Source organism: Salmo salar, chromosome 26, assembly GCF_965601325.2.
Source record: "Salmo salar chromosome 26, fSalSal1, whole genome shotgun sequence".
Classification (NCBI taxonomy): domain Eukaryota; kingdom Metazoa; phylum Chordata; class Actinopteri; order Salmoniformes; family Salmonidae; genus Salmo; species Salmo salar.
The window spans coordinates 38,152,251-38,169,950 of NC_138316.1; the positions used below are offsets into that span (position 1 = coordinate 38,152,251).

General features: G+C 44.7%; 1 protein-coding gene across 1 annotated transcript in view; it reads right to left on the reverse strand.

The window, feature by feature from the left end:
* Positions 1-17,700, reverse strand: part of LOC106562591 (A disintegrin and metalloproteinase with thrombospondin motifs 17-like) — a 199,862-nt gene that overhangs the window by 26,178 nt on the left and 155,984 nt on the right. The window contains exon 8 of the mRNA XM_082969689.1: positions 764-869. Coding sequence (XP_082825815.1) covers positions 764-869 — 106 coding nt within the window. The remainder of the gene's footprint in view (positions 1-763; positions 870-17,700) is intronic.

Here is a 17,700-nt window from a genome sequence, read left to right on the forward strand (position 1 = left end):
AATGAGGGCTTTATTCAGGTAATACACACACACACGCTTACGCGCACACACACACACACATATACTGTGCTATCCTGTCTTGAGTGAAGAAATGATGACGCTGAACTCAAGTCTGTGTGGCTAGAGAAGAAGGAACAATGCAACTGATTATACCAGAGAAAGACTGCATCCCAAATGGCAGCCTATCCCCAAATGGGCTCATAGGGCTCTGGTCAACATTAATGCACTATATAGGGAATGGGGTGCCATTTGGGAGGCAGTCAAAGACTGAAGTGCCTGGGAACAGAACCTTACAGTACTGCCTATAATGGCTACTGTCAAAAAATATGTAATTACATTTTCACTTAGGAAAGAAATCCACAATAATGATGATAATAGTGGTTCATTCACATGGAATTATCTATTTATGAAACTCTAAAACTGCTCTCGTATTTTTATCTTAACTATGGATACAGAGAGATACAAAGAGTTGTGCCCATGGGTACCTCAAACTGTGAAGTTATCCAGTACAAAAACACTTCAAAAGAGGCTGAAACTTTCATCCAATCAAGACGGAGTCTGAAGAAACGATGCCTTCCATTGTTAAACTGAGGAGGGTGAAGTTGCCCTTAGACGCTGATCTTGGGTCAGTTTGGCATTTCCCCCACTAATGGTTAAGGTTAGGGTTGGGGGAGGGGATCCTAGATCTCTACCTAGGAAAAATTTGACCATTCATTGCTTTTGCTCAGGATAGACAAGTGCTCCTTTAGACAGACAGACGTACTTGTGTCCCAGCTCGTGGGCTATGGTGAAGGCCAGGTTGAGTCCGTTGTCCTCGGCCAGAACACACTTCCTCTTGGAGCTGCACGCCCCTCCCAGATAGGCAATACCTAACGGAGGAGAGAGAGTGAATAGAGTGAGACTGGGTGAGACTAGGACCAATGTTCCCTCCCCAGGACTGCTGCGCAGAATAAAAATCAGCCAGCGCAGAGAATCACAAGATTGAACTTAACTCAACATTCTAGTTTCCCTGTTAGTTAACACTATCAACGTTTCCCTTTACTATGGGAAATGTGATCGATTGAAAGCAATATTAGCCACTTTCAATGCAACATACCGAAACAAAACAAACTATGCAAGACTTATTAGTATGCAAAACTAACTATGCAAAATATTTTGTTGTAGGCAGAATGCATTGGAGTAGGATTCTATTAAACTGACAGGCACGACTCAGGCCTGTACTCTACACAGACCGGTGCACCATAACCAATCAGAGCTGCAGTAGGACCTATATGCAAATAGACTATTGCCATATATGGATCTGTGCCACTCACTTTGAACTGGACTGTGTTTACAGCATGAGCAGTAGTGAGTAGATGAGTTTGTTTTGAGATCAAAGCGAGAGTTACATGTAGCAACGAGTGCACATTTGTACAAGTGTTCATATCCTTTGCTAGTTTGTGAGTTCTTACCCCAGTCATAGATCATTTGTAGTCAGCAATGGGAGAGTGATTACTTCTTACAAAAGCACAAAATGTGTGCATTTCTAGACATCTTTGAAAAGCGAGTCAGGTAGAGGGCTTTTTTTTTGTCTTAAAGGGGCAGTGTTGTATTTTGAGACAGGCTTGAAAAAGCTTAGTAGCCAATAGGCAGAGGGTAGCATAATTTGTCTGATTCTCTGTAATAATGGCATAATTAATGGGATAATTATGAATTTAATGTTTTATTTTGTAAATGGTTTCTTGCATCAAACAACACAACAACATTTTCAGTCACCACCTTGTCTGAAGGACAAGTGGATAAGCAGGTTAATGTCAAGCCCTGCATTTTTTTCAAAAGTCTCATGGAATGTAGGCCTACATTGAACACCACACATTGGATGCTACTGTAGGCTGAACAATAGAACAGCTATTTCCATGTTGAAATGTTATGGAATGCATTTTCTCAAATGTTTTTGATGGTAGGCCATTCTGGTAGGCCTACATTATGATCAAATAGCCACAGTAGCCTACTTGACCACTGTTAAAATTAACTTAAAGCGGGTACAGCCTCAATGTTAACAGTAGACGCTCGCCGGAAATTGCACAGAATTTTGACAACGTTCAAGTTTGCGTTCAGCAGACCTGAGATTTGCTCAGTGACTAAAAAAATTGGAGGAAACATTGACTAGGACTCTGGAAAGACAGTAATCACTGCTCTGACATGACTGGATCTGAGTTAATACAGTAATAACTGGTCTGACGTGACTGGATCTGAGTTAATAGAGTAATCACTGGTCTGACGTGACTGGATCTGAGTTAATACAGTAATAACTGGTCTGACACGACTGGATCTGAGTTAATACAGTAATAACTGGTCTGACACGACTGGATCTGAGTTAATACAGTAATAACTGGTCTGACGTGACTGGATCTGAGTTAATACAGTAATAACTGGTCTGACACGACTGGATCTGAGTTAATACAGTAATCACTAGTCTGATGTGACTGGATCTGAGTTAATACAGTAATAACTGGTCTGACGTGACTGGATCTGAGTTAATACAGTAATCACTGGTCTGACACGACTGGATCTGAGTTAATACAGTAATAACTGGTCTGACATGACTGGATCTGAGTTAATACAGTAATAACTGGTCTGACACGACTGGATCTGAGGTAATACAGTAATCACTGGTCTGACACGTCTGGATCTGAGTTAATACAGTAATCACTAGTCTGATGTGACTGGATCTGAGTTAATACAGTAATAACTGGTCTGACATGACTGGATCTGAGTTAATACAGTAATAACTGGTCTGACACGACTGGATCTGAGTTAATACAGTAATCACTGGTCTGACACGTCTGGATCTGAGTTAATACAGTAATAACTGGTCTGACATGACTGGATCTGAGTTAATACAGTAATAACTGGTCTGACACGACTGGATCTGAGTGAATACAATAATTAGACCAGAGTGAGACCAGAATGTGGAGACCGCTGTGGAGACCATACTCACTTGTAAAAGACTCATGCCATAAACACAGATTTATTTCCCTCCCTCCTGTCCTTTTTTCTTTCTTTCAACCAGATGTTTCTCTCTCTCTCTTTCTCGCTCTCTCTCTCTTTCTCATACCTGGGACATTTGTAATACTGACCCAATTTATCACAGCCTCTCTGAAGCAGTATTTTAGCCAACCATTCTCAAATGCAGAGTTGCCTGTCATTTTACACGCATGACCATGCAAAAACACACCCATGCATGCACAAATGCAAACACACACACACTAGCATGTGTACGTACACACGCACGCACATGTACACACACGCACGCACATGTATACACATAACACACTCACAGAGGAGTACGCACACACAAACACACACACACGCACACAAAAGCACAGAAACACAAAACAATTGTTGTTAGCTAGAAAGTCTTCTTCGGTCCTGAAAAATCACTGGAAATGTATTCGACTTACTCAAACGGGCCAAACATATTGCTTTGCTCACTGTGCTGTTGTTCCATTATTGACTGCATAGTTAGACAGATAATTTAGGAGTATGTGCTGGAGTGTTAGCAGCCCTGGGATAGTATCATTTAGGAGTATGTGCTGGAGTGTTAGCAGCCCTGGGATAGTATCATTTAGGAGTATGTACTGGAGTGTTAGCAGCCCTGGGATAGTATCATTTAGGAGTATGTGCTGGAGTGTTAGCAACCCTGGGATAGTATCATTTAGGAGTATGTGCTGGAGTGTTAGCAGCCCTGGGATAGTATCATTTAGGAGTATGTACTGGTGTCACGGTTGTCGTCTGGAATGGAGGACCAAAACGCAGCAGGAATGTGGATGCTCATCTTGTATATTTATTTAAATAACAAGAACACCAAAAAACAACAAAACGAACAACGAAACAGTCTTGTCAGGCACACTCAGCAAAACAAGAAACAATCTCCCACAAACACTACACCAAACAATTACCCATATATAGGACTCTCAATCAGAGGCAACGAGAAAGCACCTGCCTCCAATTGAGAGTCCAACCCCCATTAACCTAAACATAGAAATACAACAAACCAGAAAGAACATAGAAATACCAAAACATAGAACATAGACCAAAAACACGGAAATAATAAATCAAACGCCCTACTAAATAAACCACCACCCCGAACCACATAAAACAAATACCCTCTACCACGTCCTGACCAAACTACCATAACAAATAACCCTTTATACTGGTCAGGACGTGACAACTGGAGTGTTAGCAGCCCTGGGATAGTATGTTCAACATAAAACCTCTTACATCAACAGTACACTTATTATGCATACTTAAGGACCATTATGTCACCACGTAATACAATTTATGTAATGTAAACAGAAATTCTTTATGTAATAAAAATGCTTGTACTAAGTGCTTGAGGCTGGTCTAGTGGGTAATATATACACATATATTTATACCCCAGCATGGGTATAAATCCTGTTCTGGTGGGTAACGCCACCTGCAGCACATATATAACCCCAGCATGGGTATGAATCCTGTTCTAATGGGTAACGCCGCCTGCAGCACATATATAACCTCAGCATGGGTATGAATCCTGTTCTAGTGGGTAACGCTACCTGCAGCACATACAGTATATAACCCCAGCATGGGTATGAATCCTGTTCTAGTGGGTAACGCCACTTGCAGCACATACAGTATATAACCCCAACATGGGTATGAATTCTGTTCTAGTGGGTAACGCCACCTGCAGCACATATATAACCCCAACATGGGTATGAATCCTGTTCTAGTGGGTAACGCCGCCTGCTGCACATATATAACCTCATCATGGATATGAATCCTGGTCTAGTGGGTAATGCCGCCTGCAGCACATATATAACCCCATCATGGGCATGAATTCTGTTCTAGTGGGTAACGCCACCTGCAGCACATATATAACCCCAGCATGGGTATGAATCCTGGTCTAGTGGGTAACGCCGCCTGCAGCACATATACAACTCCAGCATGGGTACGAATTCTGGTCCATCTCACTCGCTCTGTTTCTCATTTCACACTATAACCATTATTAAAAGTGTGGTCAACATTTCACATTTTTCCCTAAAAGAGGTGCTGGCGCTCTGTGCCTGTCCTCCTGACCCGGGACACGAACCTGGGGCCCTCTGCATGATATCACTTTACTACTCAAGTCAACTGTACTAGCCGACGGAACAAGGCCCGATCCCAAATCGACCCCTAAAACCTACACCCCATTCACTTGTGGAGATCTGAGAGGATTTGATTAGTATAAGTAATATGGTGAAATTTTACCTAGTCTATCAGAGGACAAGATGCAGCTACTTTTATATTACTTACACATGTCAAATCCTCTCAGAGATCTCCAAGTGCATAGGGTGTAGGGTTTAGGGGTCAATTTGGGACTGGGCCCAAGAGTCAAGCCTGTCACTCCATGACCAACAGTTGAATGCAGCTGTCATGGGGAGTGAAGTCACAATGATGTCACAGCACGATGGCTGCTAGTGTTCACAGCTAACTAGCTCACCAAATCTGCTACACTGACACCAAAATCAGAAAGAGCAACAGTATGCATGAATACTTCAGATCATTTCTTCCCAATGATGGACAAGAGAATAAATGCTGGACAAGAGAAAACATTTGCTAAAACATCCAGAATAACCCTGTTGTAAAGGTATGGGTGTAGCTGGTGCAGAGGAGTCAGGCGCAGGACAGCAGAGATCAGTAATAAAAGTAATTTTACTCAAAAGTACCAAGTACATGTTGTAATCCCAAGCCCACACAAAAGGACCGAAATACATAAAACAAACACGTACAAAAACCATGGAGAAAACAGAGGGTTAAATAATGAACATGTAATTGGGGAATTGAAACCAGGTGTGTAAAACAAAGACAAAACAAATGGAAAATGAAAAGCGGATCGGTGATGGCTAGAAGGCCGGTGACGTCGACCGCCGAACGCCGCCCGAACAAGGAGAGGGACCGACTTCGGCGGAAGTCGTAACACCTGTTTATATCATGATGTACTGTATATATATAGTATTACTGAATATTGCGTGATGAAAAATGTATCTTAAATAAGCAGTGTGTTTAGACTGTAGATAACCATATAGATTAGGTACTGTATGTAATACATGTACTACTCTATGTAATTTGGGCCGGTTTCCTGGACTCAGACTAAGCCAAATCCTAGACTAAAATGCACTTTGAATGGAGATTCTCCTTGGAGAATGCTTTTTAGTCCAGGATTACGCTTCATCTATATTCAAGAAACCGACTCTATATGTACTACCTAGTACTTTATGATGATCACAAGCATTACAGTAGGAGAGTTATCAACAGAACAAAATGTATTGGCACCTATTTAGGATCGACACTATATGCCCAATCCATTTGTTCCATTCTGGAATGGAGAAATGCAGAAATGTTTAAAAAGCGATTTACTCTGTGATTATATCACAGCAACAAAGGAGTGTCAGAGCGAGTTTAAAACCCAATCAGTCATCCAGTCAGCCAAACAGGATGACATCACTCGAGTGTGTGTTATATCTTAATGTATCTGTTTGCTCACACACACGTGCACACGCAGCGTGCGCACACACACAAACACACACCCACACACCACACACACCACACACACACACACACACACACACACACACACACACACACACACACACACACACACACACACACACACACACACACACACACACACACACACCTGCTTTCTGTCTACCCCTGGAGACTGTCCAGATAGCCTCATTTGAATCCAGACACGACAACATACATTAAATCATTGACAAGAGAAAGGCTATCAAACCCAGATGGTGCTGTTCTGAAATACACATACACACACACACACACACCCACACAAGCACAGTTATTCTGAGGTATTGGGACTGATAACAATTGGTTGTTACTCAATACAGGACATTGTATCTAATAAAGCAAGGAGCTGATTGAACACGGAACCAATTGGAGTTGTTTTCCAGGATAAACCCCAGTTGACATTAATGTAAAGCTATATCATCTACAAGACCCTGCTAGGTAAAGTCCCCCCTTATCTCCGCTCACTGGTCACCATAGCAGCACCCACCTGTAGCACGCGCTCCAGCAGGTATATCTCTCTGGTCACCCCCAAAGCCAATACCTCCTTTGGCCATCTCTCCTTACAGTTCTCTGCTGCCAATGACTGGAACGAACTACAAAAATCTCTGAAACTGGAAACGCTTATCTCCCTCACTAGCTTTAAGCACCAGCTGTCAGAGCAGCTCACAGATCACTGCACCTGTACATAGCCCATCTATAATTTAGCCCATACAACTACCCTCTTCCCCTACTGTATTTATTTATTTATTTTGCTCCTTTGCACCCCATTATTTCTATTTCTACTTTGCACTTTCTTCCACTGCAAATCTACCATTCCAGTGTTTTACTTGCTATATTGTATTTACTTTGCCACCATGACCTTTTTTGCCTTTACCTCCCTTATCTCACCTCATTTGCTCACATTGTATATAGACTTATTTTTCTCCTGTATTATTGACTGTATGTTTGTTTTACTCCATGTGTAACTCTGTGTTGTTGTATGTGTCGAACTGCTTTGCTTTATCTTGGCCAGGTCACAATTGTAAATGAGAACTTGTTCTCAACTTGCCTACCTGGTTAAATAAAGGTGAAATAAATAAATAAATAAAAATCAGGACGACAGTTTTCAGCTGTGCTAACATAATTGCAAAAAGGTTTTCTAATGATCAATAAGCCTTTTAAAATGATAAACTTGGATTAGCTAACACAACGTGCCACTGGAACACAGGAGTGAGTGTTGCTGATAATGGGCCTCTGTACACCTATGTAGATATTGTCATGCCCTGTCCTGAGAGAGACGGTTTATTTCTCTATTTTGTTAGGTCAGGGTGTGGGGTGGGCATTCTATGGTTAATATTTCTAAGTTTTGGCCAGGTATGGTTTCCAATCAGAGGCAGCTGCCTATTGTTGTCTCTGATCGGGAACCATAATTAGGCAGCCCTGTTTCCTCCTTGAGTTGTGGGATCTTATTTTTGTACTGCTATGTAAAGCCTGCAAGACGTGACGGTCGTGTTCCATTGTTTATTATTTTGTTTAAGTGTTCAGAGTTAAAATAAATATCAAGATGAACACTTACCACGCTGCACCTTGGTCTACTCCTTTTGACGATCGTTACAGAAGATCCCACCACCAAAGGACCAAGCAGCGTGGGCAGGATGACTGAACCTGGGAGGAAATCCTGGATGGGGCAGGACCCTGGACAAGGCCTGGGGAGTATCGCCGTCCGCAAGAGGAGATAGAGGCAGCGAAAGCACACGGGGATATTGGCGAAGTCGGGGTTGAGACCTGAGCCAACTCCCCGTGCTTACCGTGGGGAGCGAGTGACCGAGCAAGCACCGTGTTATGCAGTGATGTGCACTGTGTCGCCAGTGCGCACTCACAGCCCGGTGCGCTCGGTGCAAGCTCCTCACCGTTGCCGTGCTAGAGTTGGCCGTCAGCCAGGAAGAAGTGTGCCGGCTCAGCGTTCCTGGTCTCCAGTGCGTCTCTTCGGCCCAGGTTATCCTGCGCCAGCTCTACGCACGGTACCCCTCGTTCACCAGCACAAACCAGTTCGTCCTGTGCCAGCGCTCTGCCCTTGCTGGGCTAAAATAACCATCCAGCCAGGACGGGGTGTGCCAGCCCTAAGCTCCAGACCTCCAGTGCGCCTCCACGGCCCAGTATACCCTGTGCCTGCTCTGCGCACCCAGTCTCCTGTGCGTCTTTTCAGTCCGGTGAGACCGGTTCCAGCTCCACGTAGGAAGCCTCCAGTGATGACCCATGGCACGAAGCATCCAGTGATGATCCATGGCCTGGAGCCTGTAGTGATAATCCATGGCACGAAGCCTCCAGTGATGACCCATGGCCCGGAGCCTGTAGGGATGATCCATGGCACGAAGCCTCCAGTGATAATCCATGGCCCGGAGCCTGTAGGGATAATCCATGGCAAGAAGCCTGTAGGGATGATCCATGGCCCGGAGCCTGTAGTGACGATCCATGGCACGGAGCCTGCAGTGACGGTCCCCGGTCCGGAACCTACAGAGACGCTGTCCAGTCCGGAGCCGTCAGCGAAGCTCCCCAGTCCGGAGCCTCCAGCGACGCTCCCCAGTCCGGAGTCTTCAGCGACGGTCCGCAGCCCGGAGTCTTCAGCGACGGTCCGCAGCCCGGAGTCTTCAGCGACGGTCCGCAGCCCGGAGTCTTCAGCGGCGGTCCGCAGCCCGGAGTCTTCAGCGGCGGTCCGCAGCCCGGAGTCTTCAGCGGCGGCCTGCAGCCCGGAGTCTTCAGCGGTGGTCGGCAGTTCAGAGCCTCCGGCGATGATCCACGGTCTGGTTCCTCCGGCGACACAGAAGCGGGGGGATCAGCGGGCGGTGTGGGGGCTACGCCCCGAACCAGAGCCGCCGCCAAGTATAGATGCCCACCTGGACCCTCCCCTATAGGTCCAGGTTTGCGGCCGGGAGTCCGCAACTTTGGGGGGGGGGGGGGGTACTGTCACGCCCTGACCTGAGAGAGACGGTTTATTTCTCTATTTTGTTAGGTCAGGGTGTGGGGTGGGCATTCTATGGTTTATATTTCTAAGTTTTGGCCAGGTATGGTTTCCAATCAGAGTTCAAATAAATATCAAGATGAACACATACCACGCTGCACCTTGGACTACTCCTTTTGACGATCGTTACAGATATTCCATAAAAAAATTGCTATTTCCAGCTACAATAGTCATTTACAACATTAACAATGTCTAGACTGTATTTCTGATCAATTTGATGTTATTTTAATGGACAAAAAAATCGTTTTCTTTCAAAAACAAGGACATTTCTAAATGACCCCACACTGTTGAACAGTAGTGTATATGTGTTTGCTGTTTGTTCTTTGTTATAGCGCCAAAAAGATTAGAGAAGTGGTTTATCCATACATGTCCATTTTGGATAGATAACTCCTCGTGCTGTTGTTTAGTTAGTGTGTTCCAATTTCCCCAGAAGTGGTTAGATTCTATGGATTCTTCAATTACACTGAGCTGATTTCTGACATACTGTTCCTTCTTTCCCCGTAGTGTATTTCTGTATTGTTTTAGTGATTCACCATAGTGAAGGCATAGACTCAGGTTTTCTGGGTCTCTATGTTTTTGGTTGGACAGGTTTCTCAATTTCTTTCTTAGGTTTTTGAATTCTTCATCGAACCATTTGCCATTGTTGATAGTTTTCTTAAGTTGTCTGCTTGAAATTTTTGGATTTCATACGGAAGGTCAAACATACTAAAAGGTTTTCTACTGACAAGTTTACACCTTCACTATTACAGTGGAACGTTTTGTCCAGGAAGGGATTGAATTTGTTGTTGCCTAATTGTTTTTTGGTAGGTTTCCACACTACTTTCCTTCCATATATAGCATTTCTTAATATTATTCAGTTCCTTTGGTTTTGATGCCTCATGATTGAGTGTTGCTCTGTTCAAGTAGACTGATTTTGCTGTGATCTGATAGGGGTGTCAGTGGGCTCACTTTGAACGCTCTGAGGGACTCTGGGTTGAGGTCAGTGATAAAGTAGTCTACAGTACTACTGCCAAGAGATGAGCTATAGGTGTATCTACCGTAGGAGCCCCCTCGAAGCCTACCAATGACTATGTACATACCCAGCGTGCGACAGAACTGCAGGAGTTGTGACCTGTTTTTGTTGGGTCTGTTGTCGCAGTTGTCTAGGGGGTCATATGGGGGAGGGAATGCTGTCACATCCAGGTAGGTCTCTGCCTCTCTCTCACGATCTCTCTGCTTCTCGCTCACTCTCTCTCTTTTTCTGCCTGTCTCTGCCTTTCTCTCTCTCTCTCTCTCTCTCTCACACCCGCACAAACTCTCTCTCTCAGGGGCCAGCCCTCAATAACATACACAAGAACAAAATGAAACGGTCCACTAATAATGGCTGTGACTAATGAGAAAGCTGAGGTGTAGACCTTGGGATCCCTTATGCACTGCACACCCAGCCATTACCACCAGTAGCCTACAGACCAGCTATTTTGATGTATCAGAATGACTCATTCCACCGGGTTTACAGCTGCCTGACATGATTGCTGCCTAAAATATATATTAGTTAAAAAAAATGATAGTGTAGCAGTAGCCACCACTTGTGTCTCTACTGACAGACCTAAAGCCATGGTGCATGGGGAGGACCCTACGTTCTTCCTGACCTGGAGACATTCTGAGTGCCCTTGAGCAAGGCACTTAACCCTAATTGCTCCAGGGTCACTGTTGATAACGTCAGACCCTGGTCATGACCCCACTCTCCGAGGGTGTCTCATGGGGAGTTGGGATATGCAAAACTTTTACACGTGAGTGTAATATTTTTTACTTATCAATTTTTTACTGAACACTTATTTTTCTTAAAATGCATTGTTGGTTAAGGGCTTGTAAGTAAGCACTTCACTGTGAGGTGTATTCGGCACATGTGACAAATAAGATTTGATTTGATTTGAAGAGCCAGAACTGGATCCCAGTGATCTACAGTACATCCCCAAGGTGCAGTGAGATGGGGATGAGAGCCAGAACTGGATCCCAGTGATCTACAGTACATGCCCAAGGTGCAGTGAGATGGGGATGAGAGCCAGAACTGGATCCCAGTGATCTACAGTACATCCACAAGGTGCAGTGAGATGGGGATGAGAGTCAGAACTGGATCCCAGTGATCTACAGTACATCCACAAGGTGCAGTGATATGGGGATGAGAGCCAGAACTGGATCCCAGTGATCTACAGTACATCTACAAGGTGCAGTGAGATGGGGATGAGAGCCAGAACTGGATCCCAGTGATCTACAGTACATGCCCAAGGTGCAGTGAGATGGGGATGAGAGCCAGAACTGGATCCCAGTGATCTACAGTACATCCACAAGGTGCAGTGAGATGGGGATGAGAGCCAGAACTGGATCCCAGTGATCTACAGTACATCCACAAGGTGCAGTGATATGGGGATGAGAGCCAGAACTGGATCCCAGTGATCTACAGTACATCCACAAGGTGCAGTGAGAAGGGGATGAGAGCAAGGACAACAGGCTTATTTGAGAAAATAGTATAATATATTATATAAACAAAGAATTGGGATATAGTTTCTTCTTCTATGTTGATTTGTGAGAGAGTAAATATATTTCAAATGTTTTATTTCAGTTTTAAAAAGTTGGAAATGGTAATAGAACGTAAACAATTTTTCGTACTTTGGCGGTGGCTAAACCCAATTTGACATCTCTAACCTGCAAGTAATAATCTCCCTGAAGATCTCAGCAGAGCTGCTCTGGTCTAGCATTAGCATGTCTATGTTTCATTTCAGACTTCACCACAGTCCCTGACCTCTGCTATGCCTGAGAGTCTGGACTCAACAGACATGTCTGTTTTACATTTCTCCCTTCTCTATTCTAGTTTCACGGTCTCTTTCTCGCTCTCCTTTCATTTCTTATTCCACTCGCGCCTGAGGCCCTTTAAGCAGCCTGGTGCAGACAGCCTTGATGCTACGACACACAGCAGCCAGACAGAGAGGGACTGACATATTTGCTGTGTCAATGTTTAGAGATGAGCTCTCTCGCTCACGCACACATGCACGCACACGCACGCACGCACGCACGCACGCACGCACGCACGCACACACACACACACACACACACACACACACACACACACACACACACACACACACACACACACACACACACACAAACACACAGGGTAGCTCTCTCTTAATGAAATAGACCACTGCTGGAATGTAAATACACAAAAGCAGGAGAAGCTAGATTAACACAGTGATTTAGGAATGACCACTGTCCTTGGTAGAGATGAACACAGTGATTTAGGAATAATCACTGTCCTTGGCAGAGATTAACACAGTGATGAAGAAATGATCACTGTCCTTGGTCAAGATGATCACAGTGACATAGGAATGACCACTGTCCTTGGTATAGATTATCACAGTAATGTAGGAATGACCACTGTCCTTGGTAGAGATGATCACAGTAATGTAGGAATAATCACTGTCCTTGGTAGAGATGATCACAGTAATGTAGGAATGACCCCTGTCCTTGGTAGAGATGAACACAGTGATTTAGGAATAATCACTGTCCTTGGTAGAGATGAACACAGTGATTTAGGAATGACCACTGTCCTTGGTATAGATTATCACAGTAATGTAGGAATGACCCCTGTCCTTGGTATAGATTATCACAGTAATGTAGGAATGACCACTGTCCTTGGTAGAGATTAACACAGTAATGTAGGAATGACCACTGTCCTTGGTATAGATTATCACAGTAATGTAGGAATAATCACTGTCCTTGGTAGAGATGAACACAGGGGTTTAGGAATGACCACTGTCCTTGGTATAGATTAACACAGTCATGTAGGAATGACCACTGTCCTTGGTAGAGATGAACACAGGGATTTAGGAATGACCACTGTCCTTGGTATAGTTTAACACAGTCATGTAGGAATGATCACTGTCCTTGGTGAAGTTTAACACAGTCATGTAGGAATGATCACTGTCCTTGGTGAAGTTTAACACAGTCATGTAGGAATGACCACTGTCCTTGGTGAAGTTTAACACAGTCATGTAGGAATGATCACTGTCCTTGGTGAAGTTTAACACAGTCATGTAGGAATGATCACTGTCCTTGGTGAAGTTTAACACAGTCATGTAGGAATGATCACTGTCCTTGGTGAAGTTTAACACAGTCATGTAGGAATGATCACTGTCCTTGGTGAAGTTTAACACAGTCATGTAGGAATGACCACTGTCCTTGGTGAAGTTTAACACAGTCATGTAGGAATGACCACTGTCCTTGGTAAAGTTTAACACAGTCATGTAGGAATGACCACTGTCCTTGGTGAAGTTTAACTACAGGGACACAGGACGGACAGCTGATCGTCCTCGCAGTGGCAGACCACGTATAACAACACCTGCACAGGATTGATACATCCGAACATCACACCTGCGGGACATATACAGGATGGCAACAACAACTGCCCAAGTTACACCAGGAACGTACAATCCCTCCATCAGTGCTCAAACTGTCCGCAATAGGCTGAGAGAAGCTGGACTGAGGGCTTGCAGGCCTGTTGTAGTAAGGCAGGTCCTCACCAGACATCACCGGCAACAACATCGCCTATGGGCACAAACCCACCGTGACTGGACCAAACAGGACTGGCAAAAAGTGCTCTTCACTGACGAGTTGCGGTTTTGTCTCACCAGGGGTGATGGTCGGATTCGCGTTTATCGTCGAAGGAATGAGCGTTACACCGAGGCCTGTACTCTGGAGCGTGATCGATTTGGAGGTGGAGGGTCTGTCATGGTCTGGAATGGTGTGTCACAGCATCATCGGACCTAGCTTGTAGTCATTGCAGGCATTCTCAACACTGTGAGTTACAGGGAAGACATCCTCTTCCCTCATGTGGTACCCTTCCTGCAGGCTCATCCTGACATGACCCTCCAGCATGACAATGCCACCAGCAATACTGCTCGATCTGTGCGTGATTTCCTGCAAGACAGGAATGTCAGTGTTCTGCCATGGCCAGCGAAGAGCCATTGAGCACGTCGATCCCATTGACCACGTCTGGGACCTGTTGGATCGGAGCGTGAGGGCTAGGGCCATTCCCCCCAGAAATGTCCGGGAACTTGCAGGTGCCTTGGTGGAAGAGTGGGGTAACATCTCACAGCAATAACTGTCAAATCTGGTGCAGTCCATGAGGAGGAGATGCACTGCAGTACTTAATGCAGCTGGTGGCCACACCAGATACTGACTGTTACTTTTGATTTTGACCCCCCATTTGTTCAGGGACACATTGTTCCATTTATGTTAGTCACATGTCTGTGGAACTTGTTCAGTTTATGTCTCAGTTGTTGAATCTTGTTATGTTCATACAAATATTTACACATGTTAAGTTTGCAGAAAATATGCACAGTTGACAGCGAGAGGACATTTCTATAGTTTATATACTTAAGTTCAACTGACTATTGAACCGTCTATCAAAGGTTATGCATGATGGCCGAAATAAAAAAAATATGAATAATCACAATATACACTATATAGGGACACCCCTTCAAATGAGTGGATTCAGCTATTTCAGCCACACCCGTTGCTGACAGGTGTATAAAATCGAGCACACTGCCATGCAATCTACATAGACAAACATTGGCAGTAAAATGGGCTCACTAAAGAGCTCAGTGACCTTCAACGTGGCACCGTCATAGAATGCCGCCTTTCCAACAAGTCAGTTTGTCACATTTCTGGTATTGAGAAGTGGAAACGTCTAGGAGCAACAACAGCTCAGCCGCGAAGTGGTAGGCCACACAAGCTCACAGAACGAGACCGCCGAGTGCTGAAGTGCGTAAAAAGAGTTTGTCTTCAGCTGCTACACTCACTACAGAGTCCCAAATTCCCTCTGGAAGCAATGTCAGCACAATAACTGTTTGTCATGAGATTCATGAAATGGGTTACCATGGCCGACAGCTACACACAAGCCTAAGATCACCATGTGCAATGCCAAGCGTCAGCTGGTGTAGTGTAAAGCTCGCCGCCATTGGAAACAAGTTCTCTGGAGTGATGAATCACACTTCACCATCTGGCAGTCCAATGGATTAATCTGGGTTTGGCGGATGCCAGGAGAACGCTACCTGCCCCAATGCATAGTGCCAATTGTAAAGTTTGGTGCAGGACGAATAATGCTCTGGGGCTATTTTTCATGGTTTGGGCTAGGCCCCTTAGTTCCAGTGAAGGGAAATTTTAACACTACAGCATACAATGACATTCTAGACGGTTCTGTGCTTCCAACTTAGTGGCAACAGTTTGGGAAAGGCCCTTTCCTGTTCAGCATGACAATGCCCCCATGCACAAAGCGAGGTCTATACAGAAATGGTTTGTCGAGATCGGTGTGGAAGAACTTGACTGGCCTACACAGAGCCCTGACCTCAACTCCATCGATCACCAGGCCTAATTGCCCAACATCAGTGCCTGACCTCATTAATGCTCTTGCGGCTGAATGGAAGCCAGTCCCCGCAGCAATGTTCCAGCATCTAGTGGAAAGCCTTCCCAGAAGAGTGGAAGATAGCAGCAAAAGGGGACCAACACCATATTAATGCCCATGATTTTGGAATGAGATGTTCGACAAGGAGGAGGAGTCCACATACTTTTGGTCATGTAGTGTACACTAAGTGTACAAAACATTAAGAACACCTTCCTAAACGTTTGCCCTCAGAACAGTCTTATTTCATCGGGCATGGAATCTAAAAGGTGTTGAAAGCGTTACACAGGGACTCCAATGCTTCCCACAGTTGTGTCAAGTTGGCTGGATGTCATTTGGGTGGTGGACCAGTGTTGACACACAAAGGAAACTGTTGAGCCTGGAAAAAAAGCAGGGTTGCAGTTCTTGACACAAATCGGTGCACCTGGTACCTACTACCATACCCCGTTCAAAGGCACTTCAATATTTTGTCTTGCGCATTCACCCTTGTATGGCACACATACACAATCCTTGTCTCAATTGTCTCAAGGCTTAAAAATCCTTCTTTAACCTGTCTCCTCCCCTTTATCTACACTGATAGAAGTGGATTGACAAAGTGACATCAATAAGGGATCATAGCTTTCACCTGGATTCACCTGGTCAGTCTATGTCATGGAAAGAGCATAATGTTCACAATGTTTTGTACACTCAGTGCATATGAACTCCGGGCTGGCCTGCTGTGCCTCAAAACGAATGCATGCAGCAATAAAAAACTATCAAATAAAACGATATAACTAATACGCTAAAGTCCTTCCACAGTGGCCGAATTGTCAGTCTGGATGAAAACAGATGCTGCCTTGAATTCTTACATGTTTTCCCCACTGCATTTCAGTTTTACAATCATGCATGCTTATGCGAAGGCTGCAATTATGTGCGTATAATGTCTGTCATCTGCCCAAATTTTTATTTGGGGGTTTTAATACCCCGAGGCCATGCTTTAAATGGTTGTTTACATGGCGACTTATACATTTAGGAGTTTCAAATCAACTGTAAAGAAATTAATGTACAGAGGAGGAACTTTGTAATGGGCTGACGTAATGGCTGCTTAACTATACTAGCTAGAGTAAGTGGCTTGCTAGCTTAGCGTCAAACACATTACATAGCATATTATTGTCAATTTCTAACACTGTTACTTAACACTTATACAGGTCAATGGAAAATGTTGAGGCAATCGTTGCTGGCAATATCCCCTCAAAACATTGTATGTGCATGGCTTTTGTCTTCAAGAACCTCAGGAGGTTGAAGAAATTTGGCATGGCACCTAAAACCCAACTTTTACAGATACACAATTGAGAGCTTCCTGTCGGGCTGTATCACCGCCTGGTACAGCAACTGCACCGCCCACAACTGCAGGGCTCTCCCTCCAGGACACCTACAGCACCCGATGTCACAGGAAGGCCAAAAAGATAATCAAGGACAACAACCACCCGAGCCAACCATAGTCTGGCCTAGCCTGAACAACTACGACTGGCTGACCTACAAACCAGCTGAAAGCTTTGCTGACAGTGACACGTGTGTGTGTGTGTGTGTGTGTGTGTGTGTGTGTGTGTGTGTGTGTGTGTGTGTGTGTGTGTGTGTGTGTGTGTGTGTGTGTGTGTGTGTGTGTGTGTGTGTGTGTGTGTGTGTGTGTGTGTGTGTGTGT